Source organism: Oncorhynchus clarkii, chromosome 16 (genome assembly GCF_045791955.1).
Source record: "Oncorhynchus clarkii lewisi isolate Uvic-CL-2024 chromosome 16, UVic_Ocla_1.0, whole genome shotgun sequence".
Lineage (NCBI taxonomy): Eukaryota > Metazoa > Chordata > Actinopteri > Salmoniformes > Salmonidae > Oncorhynchus > Oncorhynchus clarkii.
The window spans coordinates 47782954-47803522 of NC_092162.1; the positions used below are offsets into that span (position 1 = coordinate 47782954).

The 20569-nt window shown below is 45.7% G+C and overlaps 1 protein-coding gene across 4 annotated transcripts in view; it reads right to left on the minus strand.

Annotated features, from left to right (window-relative positions):
• LOC139368619 (signal peptide, CUB and EGF-like domain-containing protein 3) overlaps nt 1-20569 on the minus strand; it is a 105189-nt gene that overhangs the window by 24071 nt on the left and 60549 nt on the right. For 2 of the 4 annotated variants that reach the window (XM_071107707.1, XM_071107709.1), the window contains exons 5-9: nt 11348-11494; nt 10372-10488; nt 6345-6392; nt 2305-2421; nt 329-451 (exon numbers count right to left, since the gene is read on the minus strand). In XM_071107707.1, coding sequence (XP_070963808.1) covers nt 329-451; nt 2305-2421; nt 6345-6392; nt 10372-10488; nt 11348-11494 — 552 coding nt within the window. The remainder of the gene's footprint in view (nt 1-328; nt 452-2304; nt 2422-6344; nt 6393-10371; nt 10489-11347; nt 11495-20569) is intronic. The other 2 variants (XM_071107711.1, XM_071107710.1) reach the window with 1 other exon arrangement.

Genomic DNA, 20569 nt, shown 5'->3' on the forward strand with positions numbered 1-20569 from the left:
AGTAGGTCTGCATGGCAAACTGTTTATTTGTTCTGTGGGTGGCTCCCCTGGCTCCCGCTGAACTACGGCTACCGCCGAATCTTAGAAACAAACAAGCTAGAGAGAGGCCTGGTTTGGCAGCTCCTCTCAGCAAGCTGAAGCCAAAACAATTAGGGAGGAGTAAGACGACTTATTATTATCACGACAATACTATTACCTTGTCATTCACCTCAGTAACAGAGTGAATAAACAACCTGCCTAACTCATAACCATCTAAATCTATGTCATTAGGTGAAGGGCACACAGAACAGGCGGTAGCCGATGATTGGTTGGAGTGATGGGTTCCTACCTTGGCAAGTCCTCTCATTGGTCAGCAGCTTGTAGCCCTTCTTGCAGCTGCACTCGAAGCTGCCCACTGTGTTCCGACACACGTGGTCACATCCCCCGTTGTTCAGGCGGCACTCGTCAATGTCTGAGAACAGAAAACACATACAGCAGAGAACTCACTCCAATGCACAGACAGGAAGAGAGAGAAAGAACAAGAGAAAGTGCAGTAGAGAGGGTGAGGGGGAGAGAGCAAGAGAGAGAGAGAGAGAGAAAGAAAGAAAGAAAGAAAGAAAGAAAGAAAGAAAGAAAGAAAGAAAAAGACAGACAGAAATAAAGAAAGAAAGAAAGAACGAAAGGAAGAAAGAAAGAAAGAGAGAGAAAGAGAGAGATAGAGGGCAAGGATGTGGTGTGCGTTTGAGGGCTGAAATATGTATGTGTGATGGATGACTCTGGGGCCGAGCAGTCGGGGTGTTAAGTAGAGTACGATGATCCACATGGATGACTGGAGATCCATCCCAGAGAGAGAAGAGAGAGATGCACAGGGAAAGTGCATCAGGGATTTCTCCTTAGATCTGGGACGGGTATGATCTGGGTCTGTATGTGTTTAGAATAGATCACAGCTCTTACAGAGACAGCAAGGGGAGAGCTATGTCTCAGCAGCACAGCCCCACCACAGCTCGACCATTCTTTTCATCGTCAATAACAAATCAATACATTATATGGCTCACCCGGGCTTTGATCGGGACTTGGACTTGCAAGTTCGATCAGACTAACTCTGAATCATCATTGTAAATGAAGCTTCCGTCTCTTGAGGGACAGTTTAGTACATCATCTGGTTAAAATAAATGCATCAGAAATTGAATAAAATAATAATTCTCTCCTGTCTCTCTCTTCATCTCTCCCCCTGAGAGGTCCCTTGCCCGCAGCGGGCCCCTGTTTTCTCTTGCCAGTGCTGTCTGAGGTTGTTTTCCTTTTCTTTCCTCTCAAACCAAACTAATAAACCCAATGTACTTTTATCAGAGTTGTTAGCGTAACGTTATGAGTACCGAAGGGGAAGCAGACTCCTATTCTAGGCTTTTTGGCAGCATCAACAGTCTTGAGTTTCTCCACAGAGCTCTTCTCTCTCGTTCTCTCTCTCTCTCTCTCTCTTTGTTATCATCTCCTTGAAATGTACTTCTAATCTAAAACGTTCTTACTCCCATGCTCTTGTTTATATAAATTAAGAACAGCTTTTGATAAGTTGTGGGGATATCAAGCTATTTGTATTTGACAGCAACAACATATGGGTAGCTTGACAAATGGATTTGCTGCCAAAGCAGTACCCAGAAGATCAGGGTCATTCGAATATACACAGTATTGAAGTGTTGGCATCACTAGACCTCAACTCCCACTCTATCCCAATGTAAGAGCTGTGACAGAGGCAGAGGCTTCCGATGAGACAGAGGAGATGAGGCAGAGCAGGGTGGCAAGGCGCCACTGGGGAACCAGACAGCAGCAGTCCTACACGCCTCAACGAGCCCACAATGCATCTCTGATTAGAGTGTCAGGTCCCTGCTCTCCATGGCCACTGTGTGTGTGTGTGTGTGTGTGTGTGTGTGTGTGTGTGTGTGTGTGTGTGTGTGTGTGTGTGTGTGTGTGTGTGTGTGTGTGTGTGTTTTGGGGTGGGGCAGTAAAACCTTAGGAACCAGCAAGATAGACCAAAAGGAAACCCTACAAAGAATGAGTGGATAGTTTAGGAAGGAAAATAATGATTGACAGACTTAACTGGTAGTGTAACAGGGTGACTGACAGAATACTATGCTTTAGAACATGAAGGACAAAGTGTGGGTTAAGTCTAGTGATAACACATTGTATGTGTGAGAGGTTGGGAGACTGTATGATTGACAATGTGAAAGGAGTAGAGATAATGTCATTGACAGGTGGATAGTTGCTGTTTGAGAGGATGAGTGGTGAGAGGTGAGAGTGGGAGACTGGCTTTGTGTATGTGTGTTAGGTTACCTTTGCAGGTCTTGCGGTCTGGCTGGAGAGTAAAGCCAACAGGACAGCTGCAGCGGACTCCGGTCACCGCGTCATGACACGTGCTGTCACAGCCACCGTTGTTCACTGCACACGTCTCTGCAGAGAGAAACACACATGCAGTACATCACAGTTAGACACACACACCAGGATCTATAGGTGGTGGAACTGATCCCAAAACCGAATGCTTTTCATTATCCTTTTAAAAAGATGTCTATTATACAATGCAGTTCCAAAGAGGATCATACAAAGACAGAGCAGAGACAGGAAAGTGCTTCAGTAGTTTGCTCCTGTGTGGAACAAGGGAAGTGAACAAGAGAGCACAGTTAGATAATGCAACACATGATACTATGAATGATAGAGGATCAGAGTACTAAGAACATAGTGTCGAGACAAACAAATGAGTGTGTGCACACGTGGATGTTTGGCTGCTTTTGGGACAAGGTGAGTTAAACTCCCCCCACCCCCATTCCTCCCCCAACTTCCTCACAGGACATCAACCAACTCCTCTCATGAGGCCGGCAGCTCTTCCTCCAGACAGTTGAGGTCAAAATATATATATATTTTTACCCTGGCTTTGACAAGAGCTTCCAGGCATTTTGGGGATAAAAAAGCAATTTCACCAGGCCAGTCCGTGCGTTAGCCTGATTGATTTGAAGAATGGAGGTCATCTAGTCAGGGAAGGGAGGGTAGTCCAGCTCCTCTCTAGACACTGACACGTTTCACAGAGAAGACTGACTTTCAACAAGAAGCAGAAGAGAAGAAATTTGTTAGCACTTTAAAGAGCTTGGTGTCCGTCTGCGAGCAGGAACAGGCTTTTGGCAGCCATCGCCAAAAGCTTCAAACACTCTGGAGAAATAACACCATTGAAAAACAAAACCTGATCTACTCGGGGAAATCACGATACCTTGCTACAAGGGCATCTGGTCACTCTTAGAGAAGCACATAGCATCACTTTTCCTCTAATAAGCTGAGGGATACCAGTCGGCAGTTATTGCACAAACTAGGTCTATTAAATACCCAAGAGCCTATCTCATAAAGTGCACCTGAACAGCTGGCCTGGCCGTGGGCTTCACCGCAGACTGCTGAGAGGGTTGAAACTGGTGTGGAGAGGGCTTCTCACACGTGGCACCACAGAGGAAGCACAGCTGCCCCAGTCTCCACAGAGAATAACTGGATCTCTGTGGGGAATACCTAAGCTAACATGAAACTGTGCTACAGGGAGCAGCCATGATGGGGCAGACCAAACCCCTTTGATACACATCAATTCTACTGCAAGTCATAGATCAAGGAATGCTATTTAGGTGGGAGAAAGTGTTTATTGCTTGTTTCACATCTGGAAGACAGTGGCATCACGGCGACACTGTGACAGAGATCCCAAGCAGTTTGGTGCTGATATGGGCCTGGGGCTGGCTCTGGCTGTAACCTAAAGACCATGACTCAGCCATCCTGTGAAAGTCCATGGGCGCTGCGCTGGGGTAGAGAGAGAGAGAGAGAGAGAGCATTCCTAGCGAACCACGGTGGTGCTGTGCGGGGGAGAGTGGCACAGCCAGTGTGTTTGTCCAAGTCGCACACTGTCTGTGAGGCACTGAGAGTTGGCAGACAGGGTGATGCAGCACTGTCACGACATGCCTCCAAAACGCTAAGAGAGGCAGTATCACACCAAACACTAATGATCATGAGGGTAGAGAAATATTTATGATGATTATGGCTTGCCAAAAAGGAAGAGGGAGACACGCTCTGTGTGTGGGTTGTGTTTTCTGGATACAGGATGCAGACCAGCCACGTCCACACTCAGTGTATTGGGTTATATGGGGAGACTTTAGTAAATATTCACAATATGAAGGCTCTGATATGTACGGTGTTGATTTGTATCAGTTCCAGATGTTGATGTAATGTACAGTGTACCTATCTCCCTGAAGCAATAACAAAGCTTTGTCATTTGACTGCCAAATTACACCTACGTGGTGATAAGCTTTGGTTGTTTGCCAAGGGGCGACATACCGCTTGCCGGCTGCCAATAAAATACATTTGATTTTTGGAGGACATAGGCAACAAGTCCAAAGTGGCTGTTACCATCAATTGGATAGTTGAACCAAAGATTTTATAAGCATTAAAAATGAGAAATCAGCATTGAGTTATGTATGGTTTATTTGAACAACAACAAAGAAACACAGACACACACACCTACTCCTCCAAATCCAAGCCTCTGAGTTCACCTAGCAGCAGACATGCAGTTAGAATTGGGTTATTCTGAAAATAGTGCACAAAAAGGTTATTTCAGATGGAAGAAAAATGATGTAGGGAATGCTTTTTCAATAATAAAAAAACAATAGGACGATAACAACCCCTGAAAATGGTTTGCAAATTTCCTTTACTGCTGTAGCTTTGAAAGCAACCCCAAGAGCGAGCTTTAGTCAGACTTGGCTGTATGGATTTCTGGGCTCATTAAGCAATGCTCTTTGAGCTCAGTTTGAGCTGACTGAAACCTCAGCAGAAAGCATGAGCCACCATGGTAACTCACTCACAATGATCTATTTCCCCCCTCTCTCTCTCTCTCTCTCTCTCTCTCTCTCTCTCCTCCCCTCTCTCTCTCTCTCCCTCCCTCTCCCTCTGTCTTCTCTCTCTCTCTCTCTCTCTCTCTCTCTCTCTCTCTCTCTCTCTCTCTCTCTCTCTCCCTCCTCCTCTCCCGCTCTCCCTCCGTCTTCTTCTTCTCTCTCCCTCTCTCCCTCCCTCTCCCTCTGTCTTCTTCTCTCTCTCTCTCTCTCTCTCTCTCTCTCTCTCTCTCTCTCCCTCTCTCTCCCTCCTCCTCTCCCGCTCTCCCTCCGTCTTCTTCTTCTCTCTCCCTCTCTCCCTCCCTCTCCCTCTGTCTTCTTCTCTCTCTCTCTCTCTCTCTCTCTCTCTCTCTCTCTCTCTCTCTCTCTCTCTCCCTCTCTCCCTCCTCCTCTCCCGCTCTCCCTCCGTCTTCTTCTTCTCTCTCCCTCTCTCGCTCTCTCTGCTTATTTTTCTTGTCACTTCTGTCAGATCATAACAGCATAATTTATACAGCAAAAGAAAAATCTCCAATTATATTGATCATAATATTGAGCTAGATAGAGAGAGTGACTGTTTTACACTCTACACACAATCTTAAATGTTAATCTGAGTAATCTTGAAAAACATCAAACCTGTAATGTACATTTCTCCAAGTGGAAGAATAGGTAAAACTTTAGAACAGAGAGGTATTCTATGTTCAGTCTATTGTGTGGCTGAGTGTCAAGTCATGGCCGTGCCTCTGGCTCCCTCTCAAGCACTAACACTCTGTGAAAGCATTCCAAAACCGGCCACGGATAGGTGCTCGGCACAGCTCAGGGCTTAATTCTCTTCCTAGCAGTTGTATCAAAACACAAATAAACATCAGGGCCCTTGGCTTGGCCTGTTTCTAAAGAGCCATCACAGTAATTGGAAGAGAGAGGTTGAGGACTTTGAGTCGGGCTATTCACTTAGCCTGGCTTTCACCAGCACATCCACATACAGCCCTCAAAGGAGGCATAGAAAGTTTATGAAAGGCTCAGACAGAACAGATTGGCCAGGGATTAACTCTAGGTAGGGAAGGGCTGCTCTATGATACAGAACCAGGAAGTCTATTCTAAAGCCTCTATATTGTAGCATTCAATACATCCCATATATCTCTTATCTGTCTTTCATTTTCATCATATTGTTTTGTGCTGGTAAGTTGAAGGCTTATTTTCCTAACAGCAGCTGTGTTTTGAAAAGGCGTGGTTTGACATGGGCAGCCACCATTGTTATTGAAAGGGCATTCACAGAAGGAAGAGGAAGGTGGGGAGGTGCCAAAGGTCAGGGGTCAGAGAGGGATGATGCCCCTTTGGGAGGGGTGCAATGTGTGTTAGGTTAGTTAGTTTCCCCCGGGTCGGCCGGCCTACACCCCACACCCATATGGAAGGACAGAGGGGCGCAGTCAGGAGGAGTCAGGGGGTCAGTGGAGCCCCCCAGAGAGGAGCCAGAGGAACAGAGATATTTACCATTGGGGAACAGCTGTGGGGCTGCCTGGTTCTGGACACTCCTCTCCCCTGCACACACATATACACATACATTGCAAAAATACTGCTTTAGTGCTCCATTTAGAAACATGGGCCGAACATCTGAGATGTCATCATGAGAATAATCCTCTATGTATATAATACCGTACTTTAGTGGTGTACTGTTCAATGGAATTGCCCCCATTTCTGGGTTCACTAAGCATATTCATGAAACACATAAGTCATCCATCTCTCCCAGATGAAACACTCAGAATCAATGCCCAGAGGAGTTGCAGAAAACCATTGATTTGTCACAAGGGCAAAACTATTGATAATAGTTGTACTATTGATAATGAATGGATGGCTGGCCAGACAATGTTGTGTACATTCTAAATCAAAACAGAAAATGGCTATGATAGATAACTCGCTAGAACCAGAGGGTCACCTCTAATGACAAAGGCAGACAAAGGCAGAAACCCACACCATGCAATCATGCACATACAAGAGCCACACGTTCAAGAAGGAGGCAGACTTGAGGTAAAGCCAAGTTAGTGCAAACCATTATAGCAAGAGTCATATACAGTAGTTAGTGGTTGGTAAGAGAAGACAGGTCAGAGACGGACAGATTTACCATCATGCTTTGCTGCCAGGCATTCAGGGTTAAAAATAAGAAGTTGTGGCATCTCAGAGCATGGTGCTACTGTTGTGTTATGTTGTGTGACACTCTACTCTCTTTGACATGCTTAGAACATGTATTCCTCTGGTGTCATTCAGGTGAATTAGGGATTACACATGTCACTCTGTGTTTTCATAGAAACGCATGAGAACCGTTGAGGATTCTTTACCTCAGCGAGGAGACCGCACACACAGCATGCACTGTTTACATCCTCTGTTGCCATGGATATGCCAATATGACTGGGTGATTCCATGCCAGCATAGGCCGAAAATATTTTGGGTATCTCAGATTGTTTTACTCATGCGTGAGTGTGTGCGCATATGTGTGTGTGTGTATGTGTGTATATGTGTGTGTACGCAAAGGTGTAAAGTAATTAAGTACAAATACTTTAAAGTACTACTTAAGAGGTTTTTAGGGGTATCTGTACTTCAATATTTCTATTTTTTGACAACTTTTACTTTTATTCCGCTACATTCCTAAAGAAAATAATGTACTTTTTACTCCATACATTTTCTCTGACACCCAAAAGTACTCGTTCATTTTAGAATTTTTAGCAGGACAGGAAAATGGTCCAATTCAAACACTTATCAAGAGAACATCCCTGGTCCTCCCTACTGCCTATGATCTGGAGGACTCACCAAAAAGAAATACTTTGTATGTATGAGTGTTGTAGTGTGCCCCTGGCTATCAGTACATTTAAAAAAAAAAAAAAAAAAATGGTGCCATCTAGTTTGCTTAATATAAGGAATTTGAAAGGATTTATACTTTTACATTTGATACTTAAGTATATTTAAAACCAAACACTTTTAGAATATTTTAGCAATTACATTTACTTTTGATACAAAAGTACAGTATATTTAAAACCAAACACTTTTAGACTTTTACTCAAGTAGTATTTTACTGGGTGACTTTCACTTTTACTTGAGTCATTTTCTATTAAGGTATCTTTACATTTACTCAAGTATGACAAGTATTTCTACCACTGTTGGTGTGTGTGTGTGTGGATGGCATAGTGTGACTAGCCTCTAAGATGCTGCAGATCCTGAGCATGTCTGCATCTGCCTGTTATTTGGAGAGGTTTATGACCTGCTGTACTAACAGCTTGTATACTTCCACATGATAGCTGCTCCTTTCTGTTTTGTTACGCTTTGCTTTACAGAAACGTACTGTATGTGCAAACACACTGGAGACCAGATGTAGAGGGAAGGTTACAGTGTGTTAATCCAACTTTGATGGAACGTTTGATTTGGTAATCTGCTGAGTTTCCCTTACAGTAAATCAGATCATACAGTACACCACTTACTGACTGTATGTGTGTGTGTGCTTATTTGCGTGTCTGTGACAGAGATGGGAATAAGTAAGCTATATGTTTAGATATATCGCACCATGCTAATTTGATGTGTGTGTTTTTCTCCATATCGGGGAGCTCTACTGATACGTACGTTTACAGCATGTAGAAGTAAATGTGTTGAGACTTGCCCCATAAACTCGAAACCCCCAACAATGCACTAAAAGTGACTGATAGGAAAGATGAAAGGAAAAATGTTTCAAAAGAGAAGAGTGCTTTGCACTGCCCATTGAATAATGACTGAGTTTGGGTGGAGAGACTGAGACAACAGAATTAATGAAGACGTGGCACAGTGCATCACCACAATGAGTTTTAAAAAAAACGAAAAAACAACAACGAAATCAATAGACACTGTAGGACTACTATGGTCAACAATGGTTTAGTTGGTCCTGTTCCAGTGTTATTCATGGGACTGAGAGCATTGAAGTGGTAGTCACTGTTCAATTCAACTACTGTAGTCTAGTATATTGGGGCGATATGAACAGAATACTCTAATTTACATAAAGGTTGCTTTGGTTGTTTCTCAGTTTTGAATCATCCTCCATTACTGCTATAAAAAAAAAACTCTTACATCGTTATTTGGTCACATTTTCACTGAGGAAATTAATTTTCACTGGGAGTCTCCATCTCCCAGTCTGTGCTGTCTGGCTGTCTTTAGTAATGTTAGTGCCTGGCTGAAGCAGTCCCAATCATCCTGTCAGTCAGCCTGCTGTGAGGGGCTCGTTTGGCGGTTTGTTTATTTTATTGTGGTTATATTAACTAATAGTGCCTCTTGGAGAGATGGAGTGCATCAGCACCAAACCGCAGAGTGGGCTGCTACCACAACTCCCCGTCCCCCTTGTCTCCCTCCTCCGCAATCCACCGTACCTCCAGAGCATGTGGAGGGAAACTCAAGACCCTAACTGCCTGAGCGCTCCCTAATCTGTCACGTCAGGCGCAGATCTCTTCGGTTTTGGTAATGGTGGCTCAGACATCGAATTTGGCCACGGCAGACTTTGTGGCGTCCTGGCAGCCTCGCTAGAGTACAGTGGTAATGATAGGGTGGTTGACCAGGCCTTGACATGGGCCTGGATCTCATCAGCACTGTGGTGGAGGGCGGAGGGACTAGACAACCTGAGCCAGCCAGACAATCAGCCACTGAAACCAGCCAACCAAAACAGCTGACCAGCCACCGACACCAGCCAACCAGCCTTTCCACAGCCTCGATTCAATTACAAAATAGCAAAAGCTGAACAAAAAATATGCTATATATCCACCTGACAGAAAAAACCAATCAGTCCGGTTCAACGTGTCTCTTTCTAGGGGTCATTCTACACAGCCTCGATTTAATTACTTAATGTCAACCATAGCAAACAATATTTACAAATGTCAATGAAGGTTTAGGTTGGCTTTGATTAGGTATACTTTCAGTGTATCATCATTGAGGAGTTGACCAAAGGCCCAAAGAGTAGAGGAGCTGCGTCTGGCTACATGTGGTGGTGAAGCGGAAGCAGAGGAAGCACAGTGTCCAGCGAAGCAGGGAGAGAGGCAAGAGCAAGGCAAATGCAGACAGAGAGAGAGAGAGAGAGAGAGAGAGAGAGAGAGAGAGAGAGAGAGAGAGAGAGAGAGAGAGAGAATGAGAGAGAGAGAGAGAGAGAGAGAGAGAGAGAGAGAGAGAGAGAGAATGAGAGAGAGAGAGAATGAGAGAGAGAGAGAGAGAGAGAGAGAGAGAGAGAGAATGAGAGAGAGAATGAGAGAGAGAGAGAGAGAGAGAGAGAGAGAGAGAGAAAGAGAGAGAGAGAGAAGGTCACATCTATAGGCTGCAGCAGAGAGAGGCATAGCTTTTGTCTTTGTGTGTAATAGCCAAAGCAGCAGAAGTCGACTCTTGGCGATGTAGATGCCTCTGGAACTACCTGGTAATATGTACGGTTGTGGATATGATTGATACAGTACATGTCATATTCTATCTCAGAGCACATCCTTCAGGTAGTTATCCTCCACAACCCGTCCAATGGGTGCTGACTCACCTACACATGTCTTTCCATCAGTGTGCAGGGCAAACTTCATGTGACACGCACATCTGGGGCCGTGGTCCGTCTCCTCACAGATGTGCTGGCAACCCCCGTTGCCGTAGTTACAGGTCACTGTCAAGGAGCACACAGTTAGAGCAGAAGGAACATGCTGCACTGTCATCTGTGTGCTGTGACATCATCACCCTCTCAACCTCGGTGTGATGGAGACGTTTAGGCAGTCCTCCCATTTACACCTTGGTGTGAAGGAACTCACACCCCTAAACCATCACCTACTTAGTGGAATGGAGCAGAACTGCAGAGTTTGATTCTCAAGGGACTCATATTGGAGTGAGAGTACCGCTTTTTTAGTGTGTGTGTGTGTGTGTGTGTGTGTGTGTGTGTGTGTGTGTGTGTGTGTGTGTGTGTGTGTGTGTGTGTGGTGTGTTGATTGTGTCGACATTAGCATTCTCAATACACCTGCGATGTCAGACTGCCAGAGGGTGAGAGCCAAGGCTTCCTCCTCCATTCTGTCTGCACTCTACTACCCCCGCGCCTTTTGCCCTTTTCCTGGGCTGTCACTTTTTTTTGGAATAACACTTCTCCAATCCTTACCCAAACACAGGCAAATCCCCCATCAGCCCCGGACCCAGCCCTGGCAGGATGATCCTTGTTGCAAGGCAACAGGAAGTGTGTGCTGTCCATCACAATGGCTCTGTCTCACAGAAACCTGCTGACCGCTCCCTTAGTTACTCTATTTGTGTCAATTATCAGACGGTATAAATCATTTGGTGTGATAAACTGACAGAATCACTTGGAAACAACCGGTTTCATATGCTGTTTTAAAAATCTGTTGGATGCATCTATTGGAAGGTAGAATGAGCTGAATGTTCTGCTCCACCCTCCGTAATAATAAGTGATTTATATGGAGTCATACTATAATGACTCTGCTTCGTGTGTAGTGTGCTTTGAGGGGAGCAGGGGGTCCACTTACACTTGCAGTCCCTCATGTTCCTGGTGAGCTGGAAGCCAGGCCTGCACTCGCAGGCGATGCCTCCCTTTGGTGTCTCCCGGCAGATGTGAGCACAGCCATGGTTCTTATCCATGCAGGTGGGGCCCTCCTTGGTGCCCTCTGATCGCACTGCAGGGAGAAGAGTGAGTTAGAGGTGACCTGATAGATTGTACTACTTACTACTCCTTGTCCAGATGCCAGATGTTTCATACTGTTCCATTTCTTCCATTCCAGCCATTACAATGAGCCTGTCCTCCTATAGCTCCTCCCACCAGCCTCCAGCCCACCCACCCGCCCACCCACCCACCCGCACGCACGCACGCACACACACACACACACACACACACACACACACACACACACACACACACACACACACACACACAGACTCCCTAACCCTGTCTGCTCCTGGTGACTGACATCCACAGTTGTCCCTGTTCCAAATGTCCAGTGTTGATGGTATCCTGTTAGAACACACTGCATTGTGCCAGGCTATAAAAACTAGCCCGCCTAGAGAAAGGATTTAACTCCCACCAGGAGTTGATCCTGAAGTCCTGTAAGCTTAATTGAGGTAATCCCTAACCGAAAAGAGGACACTAAGGAGACATTTAAACTTTCAGCCACATTCTTCAAACTCAGAGGCGTGCGAGGAGAGGCCTAAAAAACACATAGCACATTTCAGAGGTTAACTACACTCTAACCACAATGCTTTGGTTCAGTTAAAATGGGTCAGTTTACTGTGGATGCATGGACCGATTATTTGTCCAAACCCAACAAAGAGATGCTTTTGTTGGACTCCATTATTTACAGCCATCTTACAAGAGTTGTTTTTTTTTAGCTATTCAAAGCTACACTCAAAGAGCCATGCAGACACATAATTTTGATCTCATGTATGTATCAAGGTCACTTGTGCAACACCTTCCACGACTCAAGAGGATTCCATCCCAGGTCTCACAAATTATAACAGGAGTCAGTGGTATTTTTATTTATTACACCTTTATTTTAAACTAGGCAAGTCAGTTAAGAACAAATTCTTATTTACAATGACTGCCTACCAAAAGGCAAAAGGCCTCCTTCGGGGACGGGTGCCTGGGGACGGGGGCTGGGGACGGGTGCTGGGGACGGGGGACGGGGGCTGGGGACGGGGGCTGGGGACAGGGGCTGGGGACGGGTGCTGGGGACGGGTGCTGGGGACGGGGGCTGGGGACGGGGGCTGGGGACGGGTGCTGGGGATGGGTGCTGGGGACGGATGCTGGAGACGGGGGCTGGGGACGGGGGCTGGGGACGGGTGCTGGGGACGGGGGCTGGGGACGGGTGCTGGGGACGGGTGCTGGGGATGGGGGCTGGGGACGGGTGCTGGGACGGGTGCTGGGGACGGGTGCTGGGGACGGGGGCTGGGATAAATATAGGACAAAACACACGTCACGAGAAGAGAGACAACACAACACTACATAAAGAGAGAACACAACACTACATAAAGAGAGACAACACAACACTACATAAAGAGAGAAACCACAACACTACATAAAGAGAGACAACACAACACTACATAAAGAAAGACAACACAACACTACATAAAGAGAGACAACACAACACTACATAAAGAGAGAACACAACACTACATAAAGAGAGAGAACACAACACTACATAAAGAGAGAGAACACAACACTACATAAAGAGAGACAACACAACACTACATAAAGAGAGACAACACAACACTACATAAAGAGAGACAACACAACACTACATAAAGAGAGAACACAACACTACATAAAGAGAGACAACACAACACTACATAAAGAGAGAACACAACACTACATAAAGAGAGACAACACAACACTACATAAAGAGAGAACACAACACTACATAAAGAGAGACCTAAGACAACAACATAGCATGGCAGCAACACATGACAACACAGCATGGTAGCAACACAACACGACAACAACGTGGTAGCAACAAAACATGGTAGCAGCACAAGGTAGAGACAACAGTACATCACACAAAGCAGCCACAACTGTCAGTAAGAGTGTCCATGATGGAGTCTTTGAATGAAGAGATTAAGATAAAACTGTCCAGTTTGAGTGTCTGTTGCAGCTCGTTCCAGTCGCTAGCTGCAGCGAACTGAAAAGAGGAGCGACCCAGGGATGTGTGTGCTTTGGGGACCTTTAACAGAATGTGACTGGCAGAACGGGTGTTGTATGTGGAGGATGAGGACTACAGTAGATATCTCAGACAGGAGAGAGTTATGCTACTATGTATTATGGATGACACCTTTATAGATCACAGGCAGAGATTTGACTCAATGTCACTATTACAGCTGTAGTGACAATCCCCAAACCCACTATCTCATTAAAAACCAAACACATCTCTCATCCCCCACCCCTGTCCCTCCTCTACCTCTATGTGTTTATAGGACACCAAATGACGCCCTATTCCATATTTAGTGCACTACTTTTGACAAGGACCTGAAGGGCTCTGGTTAAAAGTACTGCACTATACATGTGTACATGACCGTAAGTACATCTCAGAACTACCCAAGGGCCAGGCCACCCATACAAAAACGTATGCACACACTGCTGTAAGGAGCTTTGGATAAAGATGTCTGCTAATCGGTAATTGTGTTACTATTATATATTACATGCTATAGAGGACTGCAATGTACCCTACATGGACAATCATGCTACAGTTTTCAAGTGCGTGCCCTGTGGACATACTGTATGATGTGATGATGAGAAAATACTGTCAGTGTAAATGTGCTGACGAACCATGGCAAAGAGACAAGAGCTGAGCCTAGTTTTATCCTTAATGCCTTATTTATGTACTTTAACGCCTGCCTTCATAGCCTTCCATAATTATACCCTCTTGTTTTCCACGTGTCGTGCCAACAAACTGAACTGGCCCTTTTATTTAGTTTCACTTAGTTGGGGCTGATGTCAGAGAGACAGATATGTTTCCAGGTCCCTCTCTACTTTTTTGTCTAGCTGAGGATGCAAGAATCAACGGGGGTGTTGATGGGTCGCATTAGTGCTGTCCATCACCTAAAGTCTGTTAAGAGGTCTTACGATGTCAGGCTTCAGCATTTCTGACAAGCTACCCAGCGTTTGCTTTCCTGATCCGTAAAAGGGGTGATGGCCCAGTCAGAAAGATGGGAGAGGCTGAGCAATCAGACACTGACTGTAAAAACAGATCGAGGACAGAGGGTCAACTCGGAACAAAAAACCCATTCCACCACAGCGGTTGAGACACATTAAGTACAGGGACGACGACTGGAGTCCACTGACCATATAACAACACACCCTCTTTAAGTTAAGGTGCAGTAAACCTCAGGAGGTCAGTGCTGGGGAAACTCAAGCAGAAGTTGGAATTCAACAGTCCTTTCACACTGCTCCATGCCAAACCCAACACACAGGCAGACGGGAGGTGAACCCAACACACAGACAGACAGGAGGTGAACCCAACACACAGACAGAGGGGAGGTGAACCCAACACACAGACAGAGGGGAGGTGAACCCAACACACAGGCAGACGGGAGGTGAACCCAACACACAGGCAGACGGGAGGTGAACCCAACACACAGACAGACAGGAGGTGAACCCAACACACAGGCAGACGGGAGGTGAACCCAACACACAGACAGACAGGAGGTGAACCCAACAGACAGACAGACGGGAGGTGAACCCAACACAAAGGCAGAGGGGAGGTGAACCCAACACACAGGCAGACGGGAGGTGAACCCAACACACAGACAGACGGGAGGTGAACCCAACACACAGGCAGAGGGGAGGTGAACCCAACACACAGACAGACAGGGAGGTGAACCCAACACACAGGCAGAGGGGAGGTGAACCCAACACACAGACAGAGGGGAGGTGAACCCAACACACAGACAGAGGGGAGGTGAACCCAACACACAGGCAGACGGGAGGTGAACCCAACACACAGACAGAGGGGAGGTAAACCCAACACACAGACAGAGGGGAGGTGAACCCAACAAACAGACAGAGGGGAGGTGAACCCAACACACAGACAGAGGGGAGGTGAACCCAACACACAGACAGAGGGGAGGTGAACCCAACACACAGACAGAGGGGAGGTGAACCCAACACACAGGCAGAGGGGAGGTGAACCCAACACACAGACAGAGGGGAGGTGAACCCAACACACAGACAGAGGGGAGGTGAACCCAACAAACAGACAGAGGGGAGGTGAACCCAACACACAGACAGACGGGAGGTGAACCCAACACACAGACAGAGGGGAGGTGAACCCAACACACAGACAGACGGGAGGTGAACCCAACACACAGACAGAGGGGAGGTGAACCCAACACACAGACAGACGGGAGGTGAACCCAACACACAGACAGACGGGAGGTGAACCCAACACACAGACAGACGTCTGTGAACACAAAGAGGGATAGAGTTTCCCACTTGGCAGCCCCTAAGAGACTCAAGATCACTTACCAGGGTCACAACGTACATCCCCAAAATCCCCCCACACTCTCCCCACCTATATGAGACCTATCTGACACCCCTCTCCCTTAATACCGCAGACCCATCCATCAATAGCGGGTCGGGCCAGGGCCAGCAACTGGGCCCTGTTCTCTCTGAGGGCCTATAAAAGCCAAAGTGCTGACACAATGGCCCTTTTCTCCCTGGCCATGCTATGGAACCACCCTCTGCAGTTCCCTTCAACTGGCTGCCAAATACCTACAGTTTTTATCATTACTACTACAGCTATTGTAATTTATGCGGGGTCTCTTGTCGAGAAATGAAATATAAATAAATAATAGGGATGCAGAAAGAAAAATGGCCCATCGCAAAGTAACTGGGAGAAGTGAAGGAGGAAAATAAGGAACTGTGGCCTGCGAACACCAGCAGTCCACTGAAACAAGACCCATAAGACATAACTCTATGTGTAGAAACCAACACAAATATCACAGGGCACTTTATAGACGGATTGCTGGATAAGCAATATGGGTTAAAGTCATGGAGCCAGAGGGGAACCTTCCAAATGGTTACCAGGGGACAGACTAGACATTGGTTCTCACACTATTGAACACGGAGAGCGATCATCAAAAACCACTGACTGCAGTGGTGGAAAAAAGAACACCCGGCAATTAACACAAAGAACAGTAAGAGAGAGAGACCTTTTCCCCAGAAGTGACTTAGCCACAGCAGCAATATCCAACCAACCAGGTCGTGACCTGTACACCAGACACTCAGGAGAGGCTTGTAACTCAGGGACTACTGTGCTGCAGTGCCACCGCAGCAGCCCAAAGCTAACTCATCTAGAATCACCTTCTCCCTCTCTGCTCCAGCTCCTGCTCCCTCTCTGCTCCAGCTCCTGCTCCCTCTCTGCTCCAACTCCTGCTCCAGACACAATAGTGTTCAGGCTCAAGGCTAATACTTTGAAAGCGCAGTGGGACAAAGTAAAAGATGCTAAACATTTCTCAAGAGCTTTCAACAAATACATTCCTGTTCTATGCATCTCTGAAGATTACTGTACAGGGACACTTCCCTCCAAAGAAAAACTCAAATCTAAAGAGAGGACAGGATGTAATGAATGGAGAAATAGACCTACACATGCTGCCCAGAGAACAGTTTTGTTTGTCTCAATGTTCATATCAACCACAGTTACAGTCCTCTAATGCAGTCATTTATGTTCATCTGGAACTCAACACAATGTGCGTTTGGAGCGACCAGGCAATTAAAGCAGCATTCCTTCCTCTTAGATAATGGGCCGTTAAAAGTTTTTAACAGGAGGATAAAAATGTCAGCGCATGGAAAAGGCGGAGAGGAGCCGAAGAGAGAGGCGGGACCGGGCCAGGGTACAGATGTGCCCGGGGAGCAACAGGGGTTCCACGTCGCAACCTAGCGCCGTCCCGACGGCAAGCGAATGCCCTCAAAGAGACAGCAGATCCAGCTCACTTAGCCAAGTACTACTGTTTGGGCCCTTCTGCCAACCGTTGGTTCCCTTCAACTCCCAAAGGCCCAGTTACAGCAGCAGCTTATTCGCTTATTGGGAAGAGAGAGAGGGCATAAACAGTCCCAGACAGGGAAAGTGGCAGATGATTGTGGAATTATATTTTCCCATAGGATACATCTGCATGTCTGTGGTTAGCATGAAAGGCACCTAAACTACCAACAAACCTAATGACATAATTTCTGTAGTATGTTTCCAAAACAATACTTGCATAGTTTTCTAATGATCCTAACTATTGTATTGCTAAGTGGTTTAAATACGTTTGGTTTAAGAGACTAGATAAGACATGATTTTGAAGGCTTCTCTACCTGTGGGTGTATGGATTCTTTCTTGTTGCTGTTGTTGTTGTTGTTGGTGGTGTTGTGTGTGTGTGTGTGTGTGTGTGTGTGTGTGTGTGTGTGTGTGTGTGTGTGTGTGTGTGTGTGTGTGTGTGTGTGTGTGTGTGTGTGTGTGTGTGTGTGTGTGTGACTGCATCCATCTGTATGTGTGTCTACTCTGGAGCACTTGCTGTGCAGGGTTTCCGTTAGGAAAATGTGTCGCCAGACACCGTGACCTGGAAGATTTTAATTTACCGGCCGTTTGAGAAATGTACCAGACCCATATGTATTGGGTACATAACCCATTATGGCGTCCACCCACAGTACTCACAATGACAGAAATAACATTAAGATGATGGTAATGCTGCTGGACAGAACACGCTACTCATGTAATGAAGCAGACAATAAAACATCAATTTCAAACATTTGCAATTTGCGGGAAAACACCATTCTAAACAGCGCAAGTGGTTCAATATGTTACGATATGAACATCTCTGTTAGAAAGCGGAGGGGATCTAAAGATGCAACAACTAAGTCGGGTTGCTAATATGACTAGGATGGTGCCTTTGGTTTCCGGACAACGAAAGAAAGTTGATATGAAAATCAATAGAACAGGAGAGAAATGGCATAGAGGTGGGTTCAATAGAACAGGAGAGAAATGGCATAGAGGTGGGTTCAATAGAACAGGAGAGAAATGGCATAGAGGTGGGTTCAATAGAACAGGAGAGAAATGGCATAGAGGTGGGTTCAATAGAACAGGAAAGAAATGGCATAGTGGAGGGTTCAATAGAACAGGAGAGAAATGGCATAGAGGTGGGTTCAATAGAACAGGAGAGAAATGGCATAGAGGTGGGTTCAATAGAACAGGAGAGAAATGGCATAGTGGTGGGTTCAATAGAACAGGAGAGAAATGGCATAATGGAGGGTTCAATAGAACAGGAGAGAAATGGCATAGAGGTGGGTTCAATAGAACAGTAGAGAAATGGCATAGAGGTGGGTTCAATAGAACAGGAGAGAAATGGCATAGTGGTGGGTTCAATAGAACAGGAAAGAAATGGCATAGTGGAGGGTTCAATAGAACAGGAGAGAAATGGCATAGAGGTGGGTTCAATAGAACAGTAGAGAAATGGCATAGAGGTGGGTTCAATAGAACAGGAGAGAAATGGCATAGTGGTGGGTTCAATAGAACAGGAAAGAAATGGCATAGTGGAGGGTTCAATAGAACAGGAGAGAAATGACATAGAGGTGGGTTCAATAGAACAGGAGAGAAATGGCATAATGGTGGGTTCAATAGAACAGGAGAGAAATGGCATAGAGGTGGGTTCAATAGAACAGGAAAGAAATGGCATAATGGTGGGTTCAATAGAACAGTAGAGAAATGGCATAGTGGTGGGTTCAATAGAACAGGAGAGAAATGGCATAGTGGTGGGTTCAATAGAACAGTAGAGAAATGGCATAGTGGAGGGTTCAATAGAACAGGAGAGAAATGGCATAGAGGTGGGTTCAATAGAACAGGAGAGAAATGGCATAGTTGTGGGTTCAATAGAACAGGAAAGAAATGGCATAGTGGAGGGTTCAATAGAACAGGAGAGAAATGGCATAGTGGTGAGTTCAATAGAACAGGAGAGAAATGGCATAGAGGTGGGTTCAATAGGGAGGTAAATGGAAGTACATTTGCCAAAATTATATAATTACACATGTCTATACAGAAATAACTAAAATAATTCAAAATACTTATCCAGAAAGCATGACTTAGGCAAAGATGAACTGAGGATCATTAGCTTATTAAAAACAATAGCAGTGGATTGCTTAAAATCACAAGTTTGTAGGTCTATGCCTATTTGGGAAGCTCGCAATTTGGCAATAGGCTAGCTGATAATTGAACAGCAGCTGTCAGTGAAAAGCATCTGAAATATGTGTGAAAATAATGTGTCTTGAGTACAATTTAAATGTTGAGACAAGAAGAAGGGGGGTGTATGGAGAAGATATAGGTTGAGTCTCTCTCCAGAATGGCTCAGCTGTCTCCAGCCAATTCTTGTGCATTCATTGCTTCATTGTGTGAAATGTTTGCCCTTTGATTTTGTATTTATTTCATCAATTCCCCATTACATATGTCATCAGTATTAAATGTACCGTTAACCCCTGTCATTTTGAATTGTTGCGCAATGAATGGGTTTATAAAAGCACATGTTTTACTCCAGCAACAACCAACTAACTCAAAAACACTAACTCAAAAAAGTTCTGGGACACTGTAAAGCCCATGGAGAATAAGAACCCCTCCTCCCAGCTGCCCACTGCACTGAAGATAGGAAACACTGTCACCACTGATAAATCCACCATAATTGAGAATTTCAATAAGCATTTTTCTACGGCTGGCCATGCTTTCCACTTGGCTACTCCTACCCCGGTCAACAGCACTGCACCCCCCACAACAACTCGCCCAAGCCTTCCCCATTTCTCCTTCTCCCAAATCTGCTCAGCTGATGTTCTGAATGAGCTGCAAAATCTGGACCCCTACAAATCAGCTGGGCTAGACAATCTGGACCCTTTCTTTCTAAAATTATCTGCCAAAATTGTTGCCACCCCTATTACTAGCCTGTTCAACCTCTCTTTCGTGTCGTCTGAGATTCCCAAAGATTGGAAAGCAGCTGCGGTCATCCCCCTCTTGACCCAAACTGCTACAGACCTATATCTATCCTACCATGCCTTTCTAAGGTCTTCGAAAGCCAAGTCAACAAACAGATTACCGACCATTTCGAATCTCACCATACCTTCTCTGCTATGCAATCTGGTTTCAGAGCTGGTCATGGGTGCACCTCAGCCACGCTCAAGGTCCTAAATGATATCTTAACCGCCATCGATAAGAAACATTACTGTGCAGCCGTATTCATTGATCTGG